This window comes from Sphaeramia orbicularis, chromosome 12 (assembly GCF_902148855.1).
Source record: "Sphaeramia orbicularis chromosome 12, fSphaOr1.1, whole genome shotgun sequence".
In the NCBI taxonomy this organism is placed as follows: Eukaryota; Metazoa; Chordata; class Actinopteri; order Kurtiformes; family Apogonidae; genus Sphaeramia; species Sphaeramia orbicularis.
In genome coordinates this window covers 63,801,178-63,818,696 of record NC_043968.1, presented here as the reverse complement: position 1 = coordinate 63,818,696, position 17,519 = coordinate 63,801,178, and the positions used below count along the sequence as shown (strand labels likewise).

The 17,519-nt window shown below is 38.8% G+C and overlaps 1 protein-coding gene across 1 annotated transcript; it reads right to left on the bottom strand.

The window, feature by feature from the left end:
• Positions 1-4,960: 4,960 nt before the first annotated feature.
• sigmar1 (sigma non-opioid intracellular receptor 1) lies at positions 4,961-17,294 on the bottom strand. The gene is made up of 5 exons (XM_030148812.1): positions 17,038-17,294; positions 16,829-16,880; positions 12,196-12,344; positions 9,623-9,715; positions 4,961-6,624 (listed from the first exon to the last, which is right to left on the bottom strand). The coding sequence occupies exons 1-5, from the start codon at positions 17,180-17,182 to the stop codon at positions 6,395-6,397; spliced, it is 669 nt and encodes a 222-aa protein (XP_030004672.1). The 5' UTR covers positions 17,183-17,294; the 3' UTR covers positions 4,961-6,394.
• Positions 17,295-17,519: the final 225 nt, after the last annotated feature.

Below are 17,519 nucleotides of genomic sequence, written 5' to 3'. Positions count from 1 at the left end.
ATCAGTACCACCCCCCATACACACCCACCCACTCTCTCTCTCACACACACACACACACACACACACACACACACACACACACACACACACACACACACACACACTTAAAAAGACTGACTGAGCACGAGGGGACCAGAAAGTAAAAGAGGAGGCGCTGTCTTTTGCATGAAAATCTATTTTCTTTTCTTGTTGTATAGTATATGCATGCTCGTTACTATTTGTATGAGTTTATAAAGTAATGTTTAAAGCTAAGCTCAGTAAAATAACAAAACATGGCTAAATAGGAAAGCCTGACTTCTTCCTAAAATATGGGGCCGTTTCTTTCTGTCTTTCTTTCTTTCTTAATCAAAGCAAGAAACTAAGAAAATGGGCTTGCAGTTTGGTGCATAGTCTTTGCTGAAATATGAAGTAAGGTCATCTTTGGAATCCTGGGTAATATTTACTGAAGAAAGAGAAAAAAAAAGAAAGTTGCTACTAAAAAACAGATAGATCTGCTGGTCGCTAATCACAGCTACAACATTTTAAAATATTAGTGAACCATGAAATATGGGTTTATGTGTAATGAACCAATGCAATGAGTGATCAGAAAGGCTGAAATCAATGCATGCTGATTTAACCGCTGCTTCAACCTATTCTCGTGATGGAAAAGCTAACATTTTAGATGAAGTGATGCTGAATTAATCCACTAGAGGGCAATGAAGACCGTTGATAAGCGTGAATTAAACCATAGAGCTTTTAATAAAAGTCTAGGTTTTGTCTGTGTATTTTGAAAAACATGGGCTACTAACCAACCTATCTTATTTTTCCTCATCTTTCTCTCCATCTGTCCATACTTATATAGTTTTAATAATGGCTTACTGTATCTATTTTCTCCCCTGAAGGACATGTATTTGCTCCATCATGCAGTGAGAGCATATTGACCCGAAAGACACCAACTGCTTAGTCAAAGAGGCCATCATGTATTCCATTATCATGCAGCTGATGCTGAAGATGGTGGTATTTCAGCACCAGCTGCCTGTCTTTGATTATGAATACATCTGCTTTAAAGGAGGGCATCAGAGTCAGGATGGTCTGCTAGCTAGGCTGACATTAAATCTATATCTAGCATAATATGCTAGCAAACATAATGTAGTTTATTCAGGACATAAACAGTGGGATAGAATGCATAAGGCACAAAGAAAAACGGCAAACTTGCACACACAGATGTTCAATGGCATGTACATTTACTGAGGGTGTGTACACTTAGACACTGTCACCTACATGGACAAAAGATGAGCATGAGCAGCCACTCATTTGAAAAACACAGGCGTCTATCATCACTCAGACCTTTTTCATGGATATGATGACAACAAATCAGGTTGTCTGCATCCTCTTGACATTTGCAGGCAGAGATGAGGACTGATGTGTCTATCATCCACTCTGCTGGCCTGTTTTATTGACTAACACCGCCTGTTCACACTGCATCCCTCCACCTACTCATATGCCTTAACCTCATCTCTATTTTTATTAACTCTCTGGAGTATATAAGGTCACTTCTGTGATTTCATTCTGTGTCTGTTTATCACCTAAAATTACCCGCCATAATGCTTTTTGTTGCTGACATTGATGTGATGCATTATACAGTGTGGCTGTACTTTAAAATTTAATGGATAAAATTATTTTCATACCGTTCTATGCATTGTAAACCTGTCACCTTGTTGGGTGGACTTGGCTGGAATAAATGCAGCTTAATAGAAAAAAGTCAGAATGTTCATGGCATTTCAGAGATGCAAAACTCCAGTCTCACTGTAAATGATGTATAGTGTATGTACTGTATACCTTGACGTGATTCTAATCTGTAACTGTTAATGTAGATGTACATAAATTCATGGTTACTCAATCACTTTTCAATTGCAGACTCCAAGGTCAGTGACACAAAGTGGATCTCAAAATGAAGCAATCAAGATGTTCCATTTAACGGCTACAGAATGCCCTCCATCGGGTGCTCGAGGGTTCATGGGAGTTCGCCCAACCAGTCCACATGTGTTTTGTGGATTTGGAGAAGGCGTTCGACCGTGTCCCACGTGATATCCTGTGGGGGGTGCTTCGGGAGTATGGGGTCCGGGGCCCTCTGTTAAGGGCAGTCCGGTCCTTGTATGACCGAAGCAGGAGCCTGGTTCGCATTGCCAGCAGTAAGTCAGACCTGTTCCAGGTGCATGTTGGACTCCGGCAGGGCTGCCCTTCAGGTCATCGGTTCTGTTCATAATTTTTATGGATAGAATTTCTAGGCGCAGCCAGGGGTCAGAGGGGGTCCGGTTTGGGGACCACAGGATTTTGTCTCTGCTTTTTGCAGATGACATTGTCCTGTTGGCCTCATCGAACCTGGACCTTCAGCATGCCCTGGGGCGGTTTGCAGCCGAGTGTGAAGCGAGCGGGATGAGGATCAGCACCTCCAAATCCGAGGCCATGGTTCTCGACCGGAAAATAGTGGTTTGCCCTCTCCAGGTTGGTGGGGAGTCTTTGCCCCAAGTGGAGGAGTTTAAGTATCTTGGGGTCTTGTTCACGAGTGAGGGAAGGATGGAACGTGAGATTGACAGACGGATCGGTGCAGCGTCTGCAGTGATGCGGTCGCTGTACCGGTCTGTCGTGGTGAAGAAGGAGCTGAGCCGAGAGGCGAAGCTCTCGATTTACCGGTCATTCTACGTTCCTACCCTCTCCTATGGTCATGAGCTTTGGGTCATGACCGAAAGGACAAGATCCCGGATACAAGCGGTCGAAATGAGTTTCCTCCGCAGGGTGGCTGGGCGCACCATTAGGGATAGGGTGAGGAGCTCAGTCACCAGGGAGGAGCTCGGAGTAGAGCCGCTGCTCCTCCGCGTCGAGAGGGGCCAGCTGAGGTAGCTCGGGCATCTGTTTCGGATGCCTCCTGGACGCCTCCCTGGGGAGGTGTTCCGGGCATGTCCCACCGGGAGGAGACCTCGGGGAAGACCCAGGACACGCTGGAGAGACTATGTCTCTCGGCTGGCCTGGGAACGCCTCGGGCTGCTCCTCCGCGTCAAGAGGGGCCAGCTGAGGTAGCTCGGACATCTGTTTCGGATGCCTCCTGGACGCCTCCCCGGGGAGGTGTTCCGGGCATGTCCCACCGGGAGGAGACCTCGGGGAAGACCCAGGACACGCTGGAGAGACTACGTCTCTTGGCTGGCCTGGGAACGCCTCGGGGTCCCCCCGGAAGAGCTGGAGGAAGTGTCTGGGGAGAGGGAAGTCTGGGCGTCCCTGCTTAGACTGTTACCCCCGCGACCCGGCCCCGGATAAAGCGGTGGATAATGGAATGGAATGGAATCAGCTCCATCTTATCTGCTTCATTTGGCAAGGAATAAGTAGAGAAAAGACCCCATCTGGACACAAAGCTGCTTATCAGTCAATTGTCCAATTACATTTGAGCCTCTGATAATGGAGGGACTTTATCTAAAATACTTGCAATTCCTAAATATAAATACAGTTTAACTTTATTGATCCCTAAGGGGAAATTCACTATAAATGGTTAATGCAATATTTATGTTAAAATTCCTGAATTTAACCCATAGAGACCCAAACATCCACCAGCGATCAAAATCACCTACTGATCTAAAATGTTTAATACCTGTTCATCCACTGATCCTATCAATACATGTATATAATTGGTGTAAAATACAGGTTGTCATCTTTTCATGGTCATCAGATATGACCCATTTGAATGTTCAAAAGGTCTGTGGTGAACGTGGAAACACCGTCATCCTCTATAACATTGATCCACCAATAAAACCCATGTAGTTTGATAAATGACAGTGGATGGAGACACTTGGTTTATGTTCAATTAATGATATAGCTTTGCTGAAAAAATAAAAAAAAAACTTTCTTCAGTTTCCTGTTTCTAATATAATAAACTTCAACTTTATTCTGAACTGTAATGAATTTTTACATGATCAGTGAATTAAATATAGGAAAATACCTGATTTTCACTGAAAAAAAAAGCAAAATACAGAGGAGATTATCATAAGAATTGGTGATAAATCACTCAAGATAGGTTAAATAGAGAATAAAATTAATTTGGTAGTCACCACAAAAACACCATCATCTACAGCACTGATTCACCAGTAAAACCCATGGAGTTTCATCAATGACAGTGGATGGAGACACTTGGTATAGGTTCAGTTATTGATATCTTTGCTGAAAAAGGCACATTCTCCCTCACTTTTATTATATATATATATATATATATATATATATATATATATATATATATATATACACACACATATACATACACACACATATACATACACACACACACACACACAGGGTGCGGAAGCAAAATTTACAATGAACATTTAGTTGTTTTTTTCTCAGCAGGCACTACATCAGTTGTTTTGAAACCAAACATATATTGATGTCATAATCATACCTAACACTATTATCCATACCTTTTCAGAAAATTTTGCCCATATGAGTAATCAGGAAAGCAAACGTCAAAGAGTGTGTGATTTGCTGAATGCACTCGTCACACCAAAGGAGATTTCAAAAATAGTTGGAGTGTCCATAAAGACTGTTTATAATGTAAAGAAGAGGATGACTATGAGCAAAACTATTATGAGAAAGTCTGGAAGATACTATTAAAGAAGAATGGGAGAAGTTGTCACCCGAATATTTGAGGAACACTTGCACAAGTTTCAGGAAGCGTGTGAAGGCAGTTATTGAGAAAGAAGGAGGACACAGAATAAAAACATTTTCTATTATGTCAATTTTCTTGTGGCAAATAAATTCTCATGACTTTCAATAAACTAATTGGTCATACACTGTCTTTCAATCCCTGCCTCAAAATATTGTAAATTTTGCTTCCCCACCCTGTATATGTATGTATGTGTATATATATATATGTGTGTGTGTATATGGACCTGACTGCATCAGACTGTATCAGTTTTGAAAAACATGCAGTAGATTGCTGTAATTTTCCATCAAAAACATTTATTTTTCTGTCAGTTTCCATCTTCACCTTACAGTAAATTGCACATCCACAGATAAACATTCAAGGTAGAGTAATTGTTGTGCCCATCTGTCACTGCTACTGATGCTGATGTACACTTTGTCAGCCACTGAATGTCAATTTAGGGTAGTTACAGTATCTTTGTCATCCTGCAGTGAGATTACACAGTCCTTAATGTGTTCTTGCATCTGTCTCAAATTAAGGCTGTTTAGCTGTAAGAGATACAAACTGGCAGATGAGAACTGCAGCAGCAGTGGTTTTATTGTTCATTTGAGCTGACAAACCAAAGGCAATTACATGTTTAAAACGTTTTCTGCAGTATGTGTTCAGAATTTTTAACCAGAACCTTTGGAAACGTAGAGTATGAGGCCTGTGAATGTTGGTTTTGGCCCTTTGGGGCTAGTGCAAATTCCAGACATGGTATAGAGACTAAAGTCAAGTAGTGTCAAATGATCAGAGTCCAATATAATCTTATAATCACTACTAGATATCCAAAAATAGTCTAACAAATCTACTACATTTCGTAAAATATTTCTAAAATGCTCTACATGCAGTATTTGGATGAAGTTGCATTTAACAGTTTGGAAAAAGAAGAGTACAAACAAATGCAGCTATGTTTTACATTACCTTTTTAAGAAAACATAAATGCAGCTAAGTGAGGTTGTCCTGTTATAATCTGAAATATTATAAAAATGACTCATGAAACATTTGTTGTGAATGTGTGTAAATTTGCAAAATGTCAAGCTCAAATACAATGGATTACTGGGGCTGTGGAAACAATTTCTGGACCTTTTTCTGCTTTTTTTCCCAAAACATGAAACATGGATGTAGGAACCAATGGCTTTGTGCATTAAATTTATCTTAAAGCCATAGGAATCAAATTATTGCAATTATCTTAATTTGTTTAATCTTAAAGGTGCAATGATAGACAGCTAGTTTATTATCACAGCTTGAGTTTTGTGTAGCATTTACTGAAGTCCTTAAAAAATACAGATGGTCATTCATATGGGCACTCAAGACCTCATCGACAACTTTCAGGCAGTTTGAGAGCTTCCGTGGGAATGCTTATTGTGGAGACACTGATCAGTAAGTCACTCTAGATGACTGACTATGGGTTAGAGAGTAGTGCAGCTTTTACAGAAATCACGAATCATCAGTGGAACCCCCCCCTAGAGAGACTGCAAGTTGCTCAAGTGAAACATATTTGTTTTATAAGTGGTAAGACATTAAGTTTACCGTCGATGGGATCGACTGCACTAGTGTAAATTTAGATTGTCTACAATTTCAGGCAAATCCTCTGAAGTTGGAATCACCTGGCACAGGCTTTCCCTCTCACTAGATGTTACCTGTCAGAGGTGAAATGTTACCGTTCATCATGTGAGCCTTGTTGGTGCCTCAGAAAACACCTGCCTCTGTGAGTAATGTTCCAGCTTCGAGCAGCAGAGCCTTGGCATAGACGCGTATAATGTAGAACATTGTTACAAAGTCCTGAGTGCTGAACAGAGTGTCTGCCAGAGCGAATCCCAGCGTGGAGGGGATGATGCCTCGACCGTACTCCACCATCCATGTCCCAGCGCTCCACTGCACTGACGTGGCCTCGCCGATGCCGTGTACAATAAAGTCACCTGGAGGAAAATGAGGAATAATGAAAAAGCTCTTTTCCAAACACAGGGTTTATACAAGTTAACCCATAAAGGCCCAAACAGATCATATCAATAAAAGTAAGTAACTGGTGTAAATACAGTTTGTCTGCTTTTCATGGTCATCAGATATGACCCATTTGGACGTTCAAGGCTCTGTAGTGAATGTGGAAATACCATCATCTTCTACAACATTGATTCACCAGTAAAACCCATATAGTTTGATCAATGACAGGGGATGGAAACACTTGGTATATGTTCAGTCAATGATAGATTTTACTGAAAAAGACACTATTTGTTCAGTTTTCTGTTTCTGATAAAAATAACATTTGAATTTACTAACATCTACATGATTGGTGAATTAAATATAGGAAAAATACATGATTTACACTGAAAAAACTCAAACTAAAGAAGATAACATTATAATAAACAGTGATGAATCACTTAAAGGTCAAATATAGAAAAAAAATTATTTGGGAACTGCCACAAAAGTAGCACTGGGTCTTTATGGGTTAAGATAGTAAGAAATGTAATTGAAGATCTAATTGTTACTGTTAAAAGGGGAGAGCAGGCTTGTGTGATGTCCTTGATGTAAATATAGAAAAATGTTGAATCTTCTTTGGTGATTAACCCTTTAGCGCCTGACATGTCTGTGATAAACGTTCTGAATGTATGATTCATTTTAAATATTCATAAAAATTCAACCGTTTGATCAATAAAAAAAAAAAAAAAAAAAAAAAAATCAAAACATGCTGAGAGAATAGACCTTGCACTTTCCATAGACATCTGAGCATGCTCAGTGCACCCCCAGCTGCCAGTGTAATGGGGGACAAAACACAGAACAGTGAGTGAGACCTACCCGCTGTAAAAAAAAAAATATATATATATATTTGTTTATTTAACCATTATTTAACCTGATAAAGTCCCATTGAGATCGAGATCTCTTTTACAAGGGTTAGAAATGCTAAAAACAAAACCATAAATCATTTTGATTCATTCTTTGTCATTCAAATTGTAGTTGTGACCATGTAGTGATAAATTATATGCTGCTTCATCATTAACGTTTTTCTAGCCCAACATTTAGCTAACCATAGTTTGCTTCTTGAACACATGCTTTCTACACAATCTTGCTCACTGACTGCTGCTTGTTTACTCACATTCGATCACCTGGAATCAACGATGGTATGACACTTTTGTCCGGCAATGGCTGCTCCCATAGGTTTTGCCCCGCGTGAAATTCACGCCATAAAAAGGTCCAGTGTGGTGCATTTATCAGTTCCTCTAGAAAAATGCGGGCAAAAATCTTTGATTATGCGGGCAAATATTCTTGATTATGTGATGGAATACACAGGTTTTTTGTGATTTTATGTGGTGAAATTTCGTGAATTTGCAAAAAATGTGCGAAGTTGCGAAAATATGCAGGAACTGAAAAACCATGCATTTAGATAAAAAAAAAACCAAACTGATTCTTCCCCCACACCCTGTTCTAACTAGGCTACTACTAAATGAAAAATGTCTAATTACATCCTATTATAAGCAAACACACAAGTATTAAGCATACACTACACATCACATTACTTCTTAAAATAACTTTATAACTAATGCTTTGTTTAGACCCACATTATATATATCATTTTTTTTCCCTGTAATGTTAAATGTTACAATATCAAATTAAAAGTCTGTTGCATGGGGTAGAGTTGCTAGATCTATGTCTAACCCTCCTCCTTTATCTGGGATTGGGGCCAGAAAAATGACCCAAAAGAGACACTCAGAGTTATTTTTTTCCCCCTTAACTTTGGCTTAGTTTGTAACCTTATGCTCCACTTAGGAGCCTACAACTCACAGTAAAACAAACATGTTTTGTCATTGCAAAAACATTTTCAGAGTCATGTCAATGACAGTGTGAGAAATGATGGTAACTGGTCTGGCCCTAACTCAGGTTCATTGTTTTTTTCAGACCCCATTCAAATGCAGTGATTTATTTTAGTGTGACTGTAAAAAAACAAACAAACAAACAAAAAAAAAAAAACCCCACACTGACATCCCGCTCTGTAAACGAGAGAGAGTTTTTTCTAAAGGAACTGATTTGTGTGGATTTTTTTTTAAGTGAATGTGTGCTTCTGATGCTTTTAAGTAATATACAATTACTGTTGTAAGCATGACCAGTACAGGTACGCTCTGTTATTCCTGAATAAGGGTGAAAGTTACGTGGGTTGTTTGTATTGTTCTTGGACAGTGCTCAACACAAGAAGCTCCAACAGTGCATTTGCAAACCAGTGCTGAGAAACTTTATTTCATGGAACATGTGCAAATGAGGAAGTGCAACATGGCAAAACTGTCAAAACTTGATGTTTTCAAACTGCTTTTGTGGAGCTTGGAGGCTGTTGTTGTTCTGCGTAGAGAGGGAGTCTTTCAAATTATTACACACAGATCTTGAACAGAAAGAGAATGATAAGAAACTACCACTGCTTCCACAGCATGACAGAAATATCCACCCTTATTCTGGTAGAGCTCAAAGAAATGTTTTTGTTTTGGAATGAGGAATGAAAAATCAACAGAGAACTTAGAAACTTGTAATAAATATCTAAAAATATTATGTGACTACAACCCTTTCTTGTTTTTGGATGAACTTTGGAATATCAAAACATTCTGCTCGATGGGAAGTTTGATTTTAATTTGTTTCTGGTTTTACCTTTTACAGGTTCCAAAGTGGTTCTGGTCTGTAGATTAGCGACAGCATATAGACCTACAACTCAAACTTTTCACCAAAACACATTCAAGTGAGAAAGAATTTAATGCAACCCTATACAAGTAGTGTTGGCATCATAATCCAATAAATTTTTTAGGCTTCAGATGATTGGATTTTTTAAGGGTCACCATGGAAACCTGGAACAATTTTCCCTGTTGATTCTCCCTAAGACAAAAAAAATACACTCACCACATTAAACAATGGCTTTAAAACATTACATACGATGCAGAATACCTGGATAGTAGATTTCACTCTTTGTAGTCCCTTCCTTCCATTGTCTGAAGGTACCAGAGATGATTGTGTCTGAAATTTCAGCCCAGTAACGACCTGAGAGATACAGAAATAAGTAGCAGAATACTCCATTACTCTCAGGGGGAAAGTGTTATGTGCTCCATTCACATATAATAAAAAGTAGCAGGGAAAAACAAACAAACTATAAAATAAAATAAAACAACACTCTCTCTCTCTCAACACAGAACAGCAATTTTACAATATATGCTACACAAATGCATTATCAAAAGGATAATTAAAAGAAATATACATAAATTAATGGACAAAAATATTAAAATTATGTGTTTATACAGTAAAATTAAGCAATTAATTAAGCAGGAATAATTACCTGTAACGTTTAGTGGTGCAGACCTCAACTCAAATATGCATTTATTTATGGCAATGGCTACTGCCACAGTACTGTGGCACAAGATATTGGTTTTTCTATTGCCACATAGCCAATCATGGATACTGTTACATGAACTCATCAGCCTCTTGTTGCCACAGAACTGTGGTGATATATGGCGTATACTTCAGTACATTCTTTTGTGCATTTTGCTATCACAGTACTGTGGCAATTCATGTAAGAAATGACAAATTAGTGATAGTATATAGTACAGAAAAGGAATTAATGTTCTAAATACTCTGTTGTTTTATGGTGTTCTTTGCTGTCAGTGAAGCTGGTGAGGGTGGGCAGAGCTACATGTTAGATGAGGCAGTGTGTTGTGTGACTTCTCAGTTCTGTGTCAGTTCAGTGTATTGAGTGCTGTGGTTCGAATTCTGCACTCTGAACGTTGTCCCAGTGGCTGATTTATATCAATGTTGGATTTACCTACCGGCACCCTTAAGCACTGTGCCCCTGCCCCGCTCCCACCCCCCATATGACAATCTTCCAAAATTTTTTTAAAATTCTACTTCGCCCGGGAATTGAACACAAGTCTTCCACATTACAGTCCAATACGTTACCAAGCAGGGATGTAACGATATGAAAATTTCATATCACGGTTATTGTGACCAAAATTATCATGGTTATCATTACTATCACAGTATTGTTGAAATGTGTTCAAAATGTTCAAAAAGTACTTATACACACACTGAAATAATATAACCAAGTTGTATTTTGAAAAAAAAAACTAATAAAGTAACATGCACAATGTACTTTCTGTTGCAGAAACATTCAAGTAATAATATGTAAACATCAAACATACAAATGTGCATTAAAGTTGGCACCTTATGGACACAAGAGATATCTGCACCAGTGGTGGAACTGATAGGATTTGATCAATATCAATGCCATTATCAGTTCTGCTTATCAATCCAATTCCTTATCAATTCTCCTATTGATTCCTGAGGTGTTTTTGAGTGTGAAAAAAAGTAGTTGGACCGGTCAGAGTGGAGTTTGTTTCAACATTTTCAGATCAAATCATTCAGTGTCACACATATACACTGTTTTACACACAAACAGAAAGTGAAAAACAGTCATATTTTCCTGAACTATTTAATGAACAAATGTAAATATTCTGAAAGAATGAGGATTTTAAAACATGTTAGGCTGATGTGATCCAGACTGGTCAGTGGTTCAGTCCTGGTCAGTGTCCTCTGGTCCAGTTCCTCTGGAGGTCAGTCACTGGATTTACTGTTGAATTTTCCTTCAGTTCATAAAACCTCCTCTCGTTTGGTTTTTACACAAATCAAGTGTCTTTGTACAGTTGAAGTTCACTCATTTGGGCTCATTTGAACTGACAGGAGTTTGTCCTGAGTATCTATATTCAGACTGTTTCAGTGTTGGGTGAGATTCTGAATTGGGGGCCGGGGAGGGGTTAACACTAGCGCGGACCGGGTCTGTGCGCTCGCTTGCTAGGACGGACCGAATCCATGCGCGTGCTTGTTCGGACTGACCCTCAGTCGGACAGACCGGGTCCGTGCGCACGGGCTCTGACGGACCGGGCCTGTGCGCTTGCACGCTCTGACGGACCCACAGTCGGACGGACCAGGTCTGTGCAGGAGCTGCTATCCCCGAATCTCTGGAGCTCTGTCCATGCAAGTGCCTTCCGCCATGTTTTCAGAGGCCAAACATTACAAACAGTGCTCACACGCCTGGTGTGCCGCTTCCTCTTCAGGAAATGAATAGTACCATGAGTTTTCTAGGTGCTGTAATCGAACATGGTTATCATAATAATTAGAATTTAAACGGTAATACTAACCGTTGGAAATTTTACCGCGGTTTATCATTATACCGGTAATCGTTACATCCCTATTACCGAGTGAGCTAAATATCCGCTGTTTCAAGGTCTGACCTTTTTGCTATCTTGTACTGTGGTACTTTTTGGGATGTAACAAGTCACCAGTCAAAACGTGATATAACGAGGGCGCTGACTGGCTCTGTGGTAATAGACAAACTGATATTTCGTGCCACAGTACTGTGTCAGTAGCCACTTCGTTTATTTATTCATGGACAACTGAAGAACAACATCTCAAGAAAAGACCAATCACAGAAAAAACATCCCCAGACAGAGTTTATGTCCCTCCTCCCTCACCTGAGTGTCCGCTGGTGTCCACTGCAGTTCCAAACAGCAGCAGGTACTCTGTGAGTGAAGCATGCAGGAGGCACATTGAGCCCATCCAGCCTCCTGCATTCACGAAGATCCACTGAAGGTCTTCATCTGGCAGGATGTGGCCCGGGTACCTAGTACCAAAACAATGCAATTTCAGTCCAGAGTCAAATTGTGGTATCATCATTGTCATCATCATATAACCATGGTTCTGTAATATAAGTTTATTCAATTGTAGAGTTTATGGTCATGTTAGCTTAGCTTACCATTTTAAATTGACTAAAAAACAATTTGTTATGTTGGGATGACACTACGTAGATATGGAACAGGGAACTGTGTGTAAAAAGTCAGAATTATTCTTATTTTTGTTACAAGGTTGAACTCTGCCCACTAACACTGGAAAGACATCCTTTCATCTTGAATGACTGCAAATCTCTGTAATTTTCCTGTATTTTTTTCTTGCATAATTAATAAGCAAATCTTATTCTCTCACTGAAATTTCATCCACACTCTTCAGATCAGTTTTACACTTGATCAGGGTTATTTAAACACTAAGAGAAAATGATCAGTGATTCTCAAGATGTTCGCACTAGGGCACCAACTAGATATGTGTAATTACCAACATATGATTGATTTTATGTACCATATATGCTATTTATTTTATTTATTTATTTACTTAAAGGGACAGTGCATATTTATGTACATGTGAACGTAAATATGACAGAACAAGCCTAAGGCTAATTTCCATCTGCAGTCCCTGGCAGGTCAGAAGAAATAACATTGTAATTGCAAAAATTGCAAATAACAAATACAAAAAATTTTAAAAATTAACACTACAATAAAGGAACTGAACAACTGGCACACAATAATGACAGTAACAAAGAACACTGAGAAGACACAGAAAAGCATAACATAACTGTCAACAGATCTGGTTTCTTAGCCACTTTTTTAGATTGTCTTTAAAAGTGTTAAATGCGGTAGTCTCTTATTGGAGCTGAATCTCATTCCAAACCTCAGTACCTTTAACTGATAACACCTGTTTACTGAAGGCTGTGTGTCTAAGTGGTACTGCACAGTCACCTCTTGTGGAGGTTCTGGTTACTCTCCCACTGGTGCTAGATTTGAACATAATGAACTCCCCCAAAGGTGGTGGAGCAAGTACATGCAAGATCTTATAGACAGAGCAAACCAATTTAAATTTCCGAAAATTTTCAAAACTTAGAATATTGTATTTTGGAGTACAGGACAAAGATGGAAGGAAAAGGATTTCCTATCCAATAGGCCAACTTTTACAGCGTTTTGAAGAGAGATTCTATTGGTTTTAGCATAGTCAAGTTTGCCAGTGACCAGTTGGTGATACAATATTCTTTTTTTTTTTTCCCAATTCTTTTATTAGGATTTTCCATGGTTCACATGTTTATTCACATAACAATTCACCATTCTCATCCATTCATCTGAAAATTACAACTCAATCACACAGTGATACCCCCGTGACTCCACAGACAATACAAATAAGGATGACTGGCCCTCCCTCAGCAAAACATAAGCTGAAATTTATACAATACAAAATTAAGAACTAAACTCCCTAGAACAGGAATGCTGGGGTGCACATTTGTGATAGTTAAAAAAAAAAAAAAAAAGATACAAAAGGGTTAAAAAGGAAAAAGGTGTGAAACAGACATAAGACATGGCCTTAGAAAAACGATGGTTGAACTGGTGTAACATACCCAATCCATCTTTCCCATCTTTTCAAATACAGACCTTGGTGTAGTCTTATTGCAAAAGTAACTCTTTCCATCTTAAAAAATGTCATAAATGATGTCAATCCACTCTTCCACTGTAGGTTTTTCTAGTTTTAGCCACTTTCTTGTTATGGCTTTTTTCTACTAGCAGCACTTAAAATCTGAAATAAAGATTTGTCATTAGATGAGACATTTTCTGATGGTAGAACCTCTAAGTATAATGATACAAACTCAAAAGGAATGTTTGTCTGGAATACTTTTTGCAAAATTTTATAGACCTCCTGCCAGAAAGGGAACAATATTGAACAAGACCAGAATATGTAAAAATGATTTGCCTTGAGACACTGTCTCCAGCATGTAGCTGAACTGGTATAGTGTCTTTTTTGAGCTGGAGTGATGAAAAATCTAATAAGGTTTTTCCCGCAAAACTCTTTCCATATTGTTGAATTTGAAGTTTTCCATTGTATCTCATATACGTCTTCCCAACCATCTTCATATAGGACTAGATTTCCTTCACTCTCCCTTTTCTGTGTTACGTGCAGTGAGATACTTTTCGTTTGTTGTAAATCCCTGTAGAGTCTTGAGATGTTTTTTTGGCCTGAGCCTGAAGTGTATGCATCCGTAAATACTTTTAATAAGATGTTAATCCAGTGCTCTTGTTTGATCTCTTTCCTTCTTTGCTCAATATAGTGACAAACCTGTAGAAATCTATAGAAGTCATCCTTATTTAAACCAAACTGTCTCTTTAGCTTTTGAAAATTATTCATTGACGCTTTACACAAAAAATGTACAATATGCTGTTAATCCATGAGTTTTCCAACCCTTAAATCTTGCATCTGAATTTTTAGGTATGAAATCTGGATCAAATGCACACCATCTCAAAACTTTTATCACCTCTTTTAAATGATTCTTAGGTATTACCCTCTTCCACAGCTCAAGTGGTAAATCAGCCCAGGGATTTCTCTGATCAATTAACTTATTCATCAAACCTTTATCCCCTATTGCTGCTTGAATTGGGAACTCTGCTGTTATAGCTGGTTCCAACTCCCTCCATCTAGCACTATATTCTGGATTGCACCAACACACTAATGGTGTTAATTGAGCAGCGGTGATACAATATTCTATGCAAGAAAAGATCATACAAAGAAGAAACATTTTTGGAGCCTTCTCTGGCAGTAATGATCTGATTTGCCTAAAGTTGTTAAATTAAAATGTACAGTTTTACATATGTTTTTGATATGTTTTTTTTTAAGTTAAATTTGAGTCAAGGGTGACACCAAGATATTGAAATTCATGTACAAGCTGAAGCTCCTCTCCTTATAGTAATATATTTAAACTTGACCTCACTTTTGGGCGCTTTGGAAATACCATACAGACAGTTTTTTAGGAACTTGGTAGAAGACATGACTTCGTGAGCCATTTGTCAACGGATATTATTGCGGATGTCAGTTTTTCCTGAGACTTATAAATCAAACTTTGCTTTTATGAAAATTACTACATCGTCTCCATTTAGTGATGAATTGATGTTTTGGCAAATATTTGGCAAATCATTAATATACTAGAAGCACTCGGAGAGCGCAGACCTCCGCCAAGGCTGATCAGTGGCCCCCCCCCACGCCAAGGAGGTTATGTTTTTGCCAGGGTTTGTTTGTTTGTTTGTCTGTCTGTCTGTCTGTCCGTTAGTGTGCAACATAACTCAAAAAGTTATGGACTGATTTTGATGAAATTTTCAGGGTTTGTTGGAAATGGGCCCCCCCGTGGGCCCCCCCACCCCCGATCACCACCAAAATTTAATTATTTCTTCCTTATGCCATTTCCAACAAACCCTGAAAATTTCATCAAAATCTGTCCATAACTTTTTGAGTTATGTTGGACACTAACGGACAGACAGACAGACAGACAAACAAACAAACCCTGGCAAAAACATAACCTCCTTGGCAGAGGTAATAAAGAAAATAAAATGGGTCCAAGTATGGAAACTTGAGGAACTCCAATCTGACTGTGAAGATAAGGGGATTGGACACCGCTGACAGATACGCAGTAAGTTTAATTTGACAAGTATGATTTCATCCAAAAAATAGCTTGTTCTGAAAAATGTAATTTTAGTAGCCTGCACAATAAAATTGGGTGGTCAACCATATCAAATGCCCTGTTTAAAATCAAGAAAAAACACACTGACAAGAGGACAGTAATCTAAATAATATGTACCTTTTTCTAGTAAGATTTATTGCCGTTTCTGCTTAATAATTAGCTTGAAAACCAAACTGCATAGAGTGAAGAGGAGCATTGCTCATAAACTGTCATCTTAAACCCCTGTTAATGTATTGTTTATGGATTTCTTACTATCCCTATACTGCTGTCACACTGCAAGTGTCCCCATCATAGGACTAATGAAGGATTATCTGATCTCATTTTATCTCACAACTTAAAGTTCACACATAAAAGGCTCAAAATGTGCCTAAATGCACTTAAAGATAGCCCTTCCACTCATACACATACGAACATGCCTGAAGGACTGCACCAGTTGAGAGAGGGATTTGTCTACTCCGATGTAAGTAAGACAGGAACTAAGGGTAGGATGCAAAGTTGTCCCCAAATTAAATTTATAAAAACATGCAATATATTGCTATGCTTACAATATTACAATATATTAGACCCTATCAGCACAGACTCGCCAATAAAAAGCCCTGGCTTTACATGACAAAGACTGCCAAGTGTGGGTATTGTTTAGTTAGTTCATGTCTGTTCTTCCTTTCAATTGCTATGCGTGTGCTGATTCCAGTTCAAAGATAAAGATGTGTCAACCGACTAAAATGATCAACAAACTGGTTGTAGCTTCAGTATCTGGATTAAGCTGAACTTTTTTTTTTTTTTACCTCTTCCTGAGCTCCACCACCACTTTGGAGAAGGCCTGCTCATGGTCCTGTCCTAAAAATGCAGACATGTTTACGGTGAAAGAAGAGCTGCCAGGAGAAGCACTATGAATGACATTTGAATGAAATGTAACTTGAATTAATCAAATCTTCAAGTACATCACACATAACAGAACTTAAACCTAGCATAACACACCTTTCACAAAACTCACCTGCGTACTGTTTAGCCAATTTGGCGATGTCTTCTTTGTCGAAAACATACTGCTTGGTAGCTATCCAGTGTCGTAGCAGCTGCACAGTCAGGACGGCGACTGAGACGAACACCAACAGTTTGCAACAGGTTTTTAACACAGACATGGTTAAAACTACACGGACAGACACACACACGGCAGCAGGTTAGGCTACATGTGGACAAACAAGTAGACGGTGCAAACACGCCATCGACTGAAGAGGCGTGGAGTCTGCCTATAGCGCCTTCCTGGTCAGGTGGGGACGGTGTCAGCCATTCAGAGACAGAGGATGCTGTGTGGGCGGGGCAGATTTGGGGTTGCCAAAAATGTGCTGGAAACCCCTATTAGGATATTTTGAGATTTATCAGAAAAATGACCATAATGATATTAGCAAATATTTATTTTTAAAAAACGAATTTTGAATAAATGTACTTTAATACAAAGTCATATTACTAATCATATTT

Excerpts from the sequence above, each read along its gene's own strand:
- sigmar1 (XM_030148812.1), bottom strand. The coding sequence starts at position 17,182 with ATGTCTGTGTTAAAAACCTGTTGCAAACTGTTGGTGTTCGTCTCAGTC. Across the intron at positions 16,881-17,037 it reads ATTGGCTAAACAGTACGCAG|GACAGGACCATGAGCAGGCC; the intron begins GTGAGTTTTGTG and ends CTGCATTTTTAG. Across the intron at positions 12,345-16,828 it reads GTGGTGGAGCTCAGGAAGAG|GTACCCGGGCCACATCCTGC; the intron begins GTAAAAAAAAAA and ends TTTTGGTACTAG.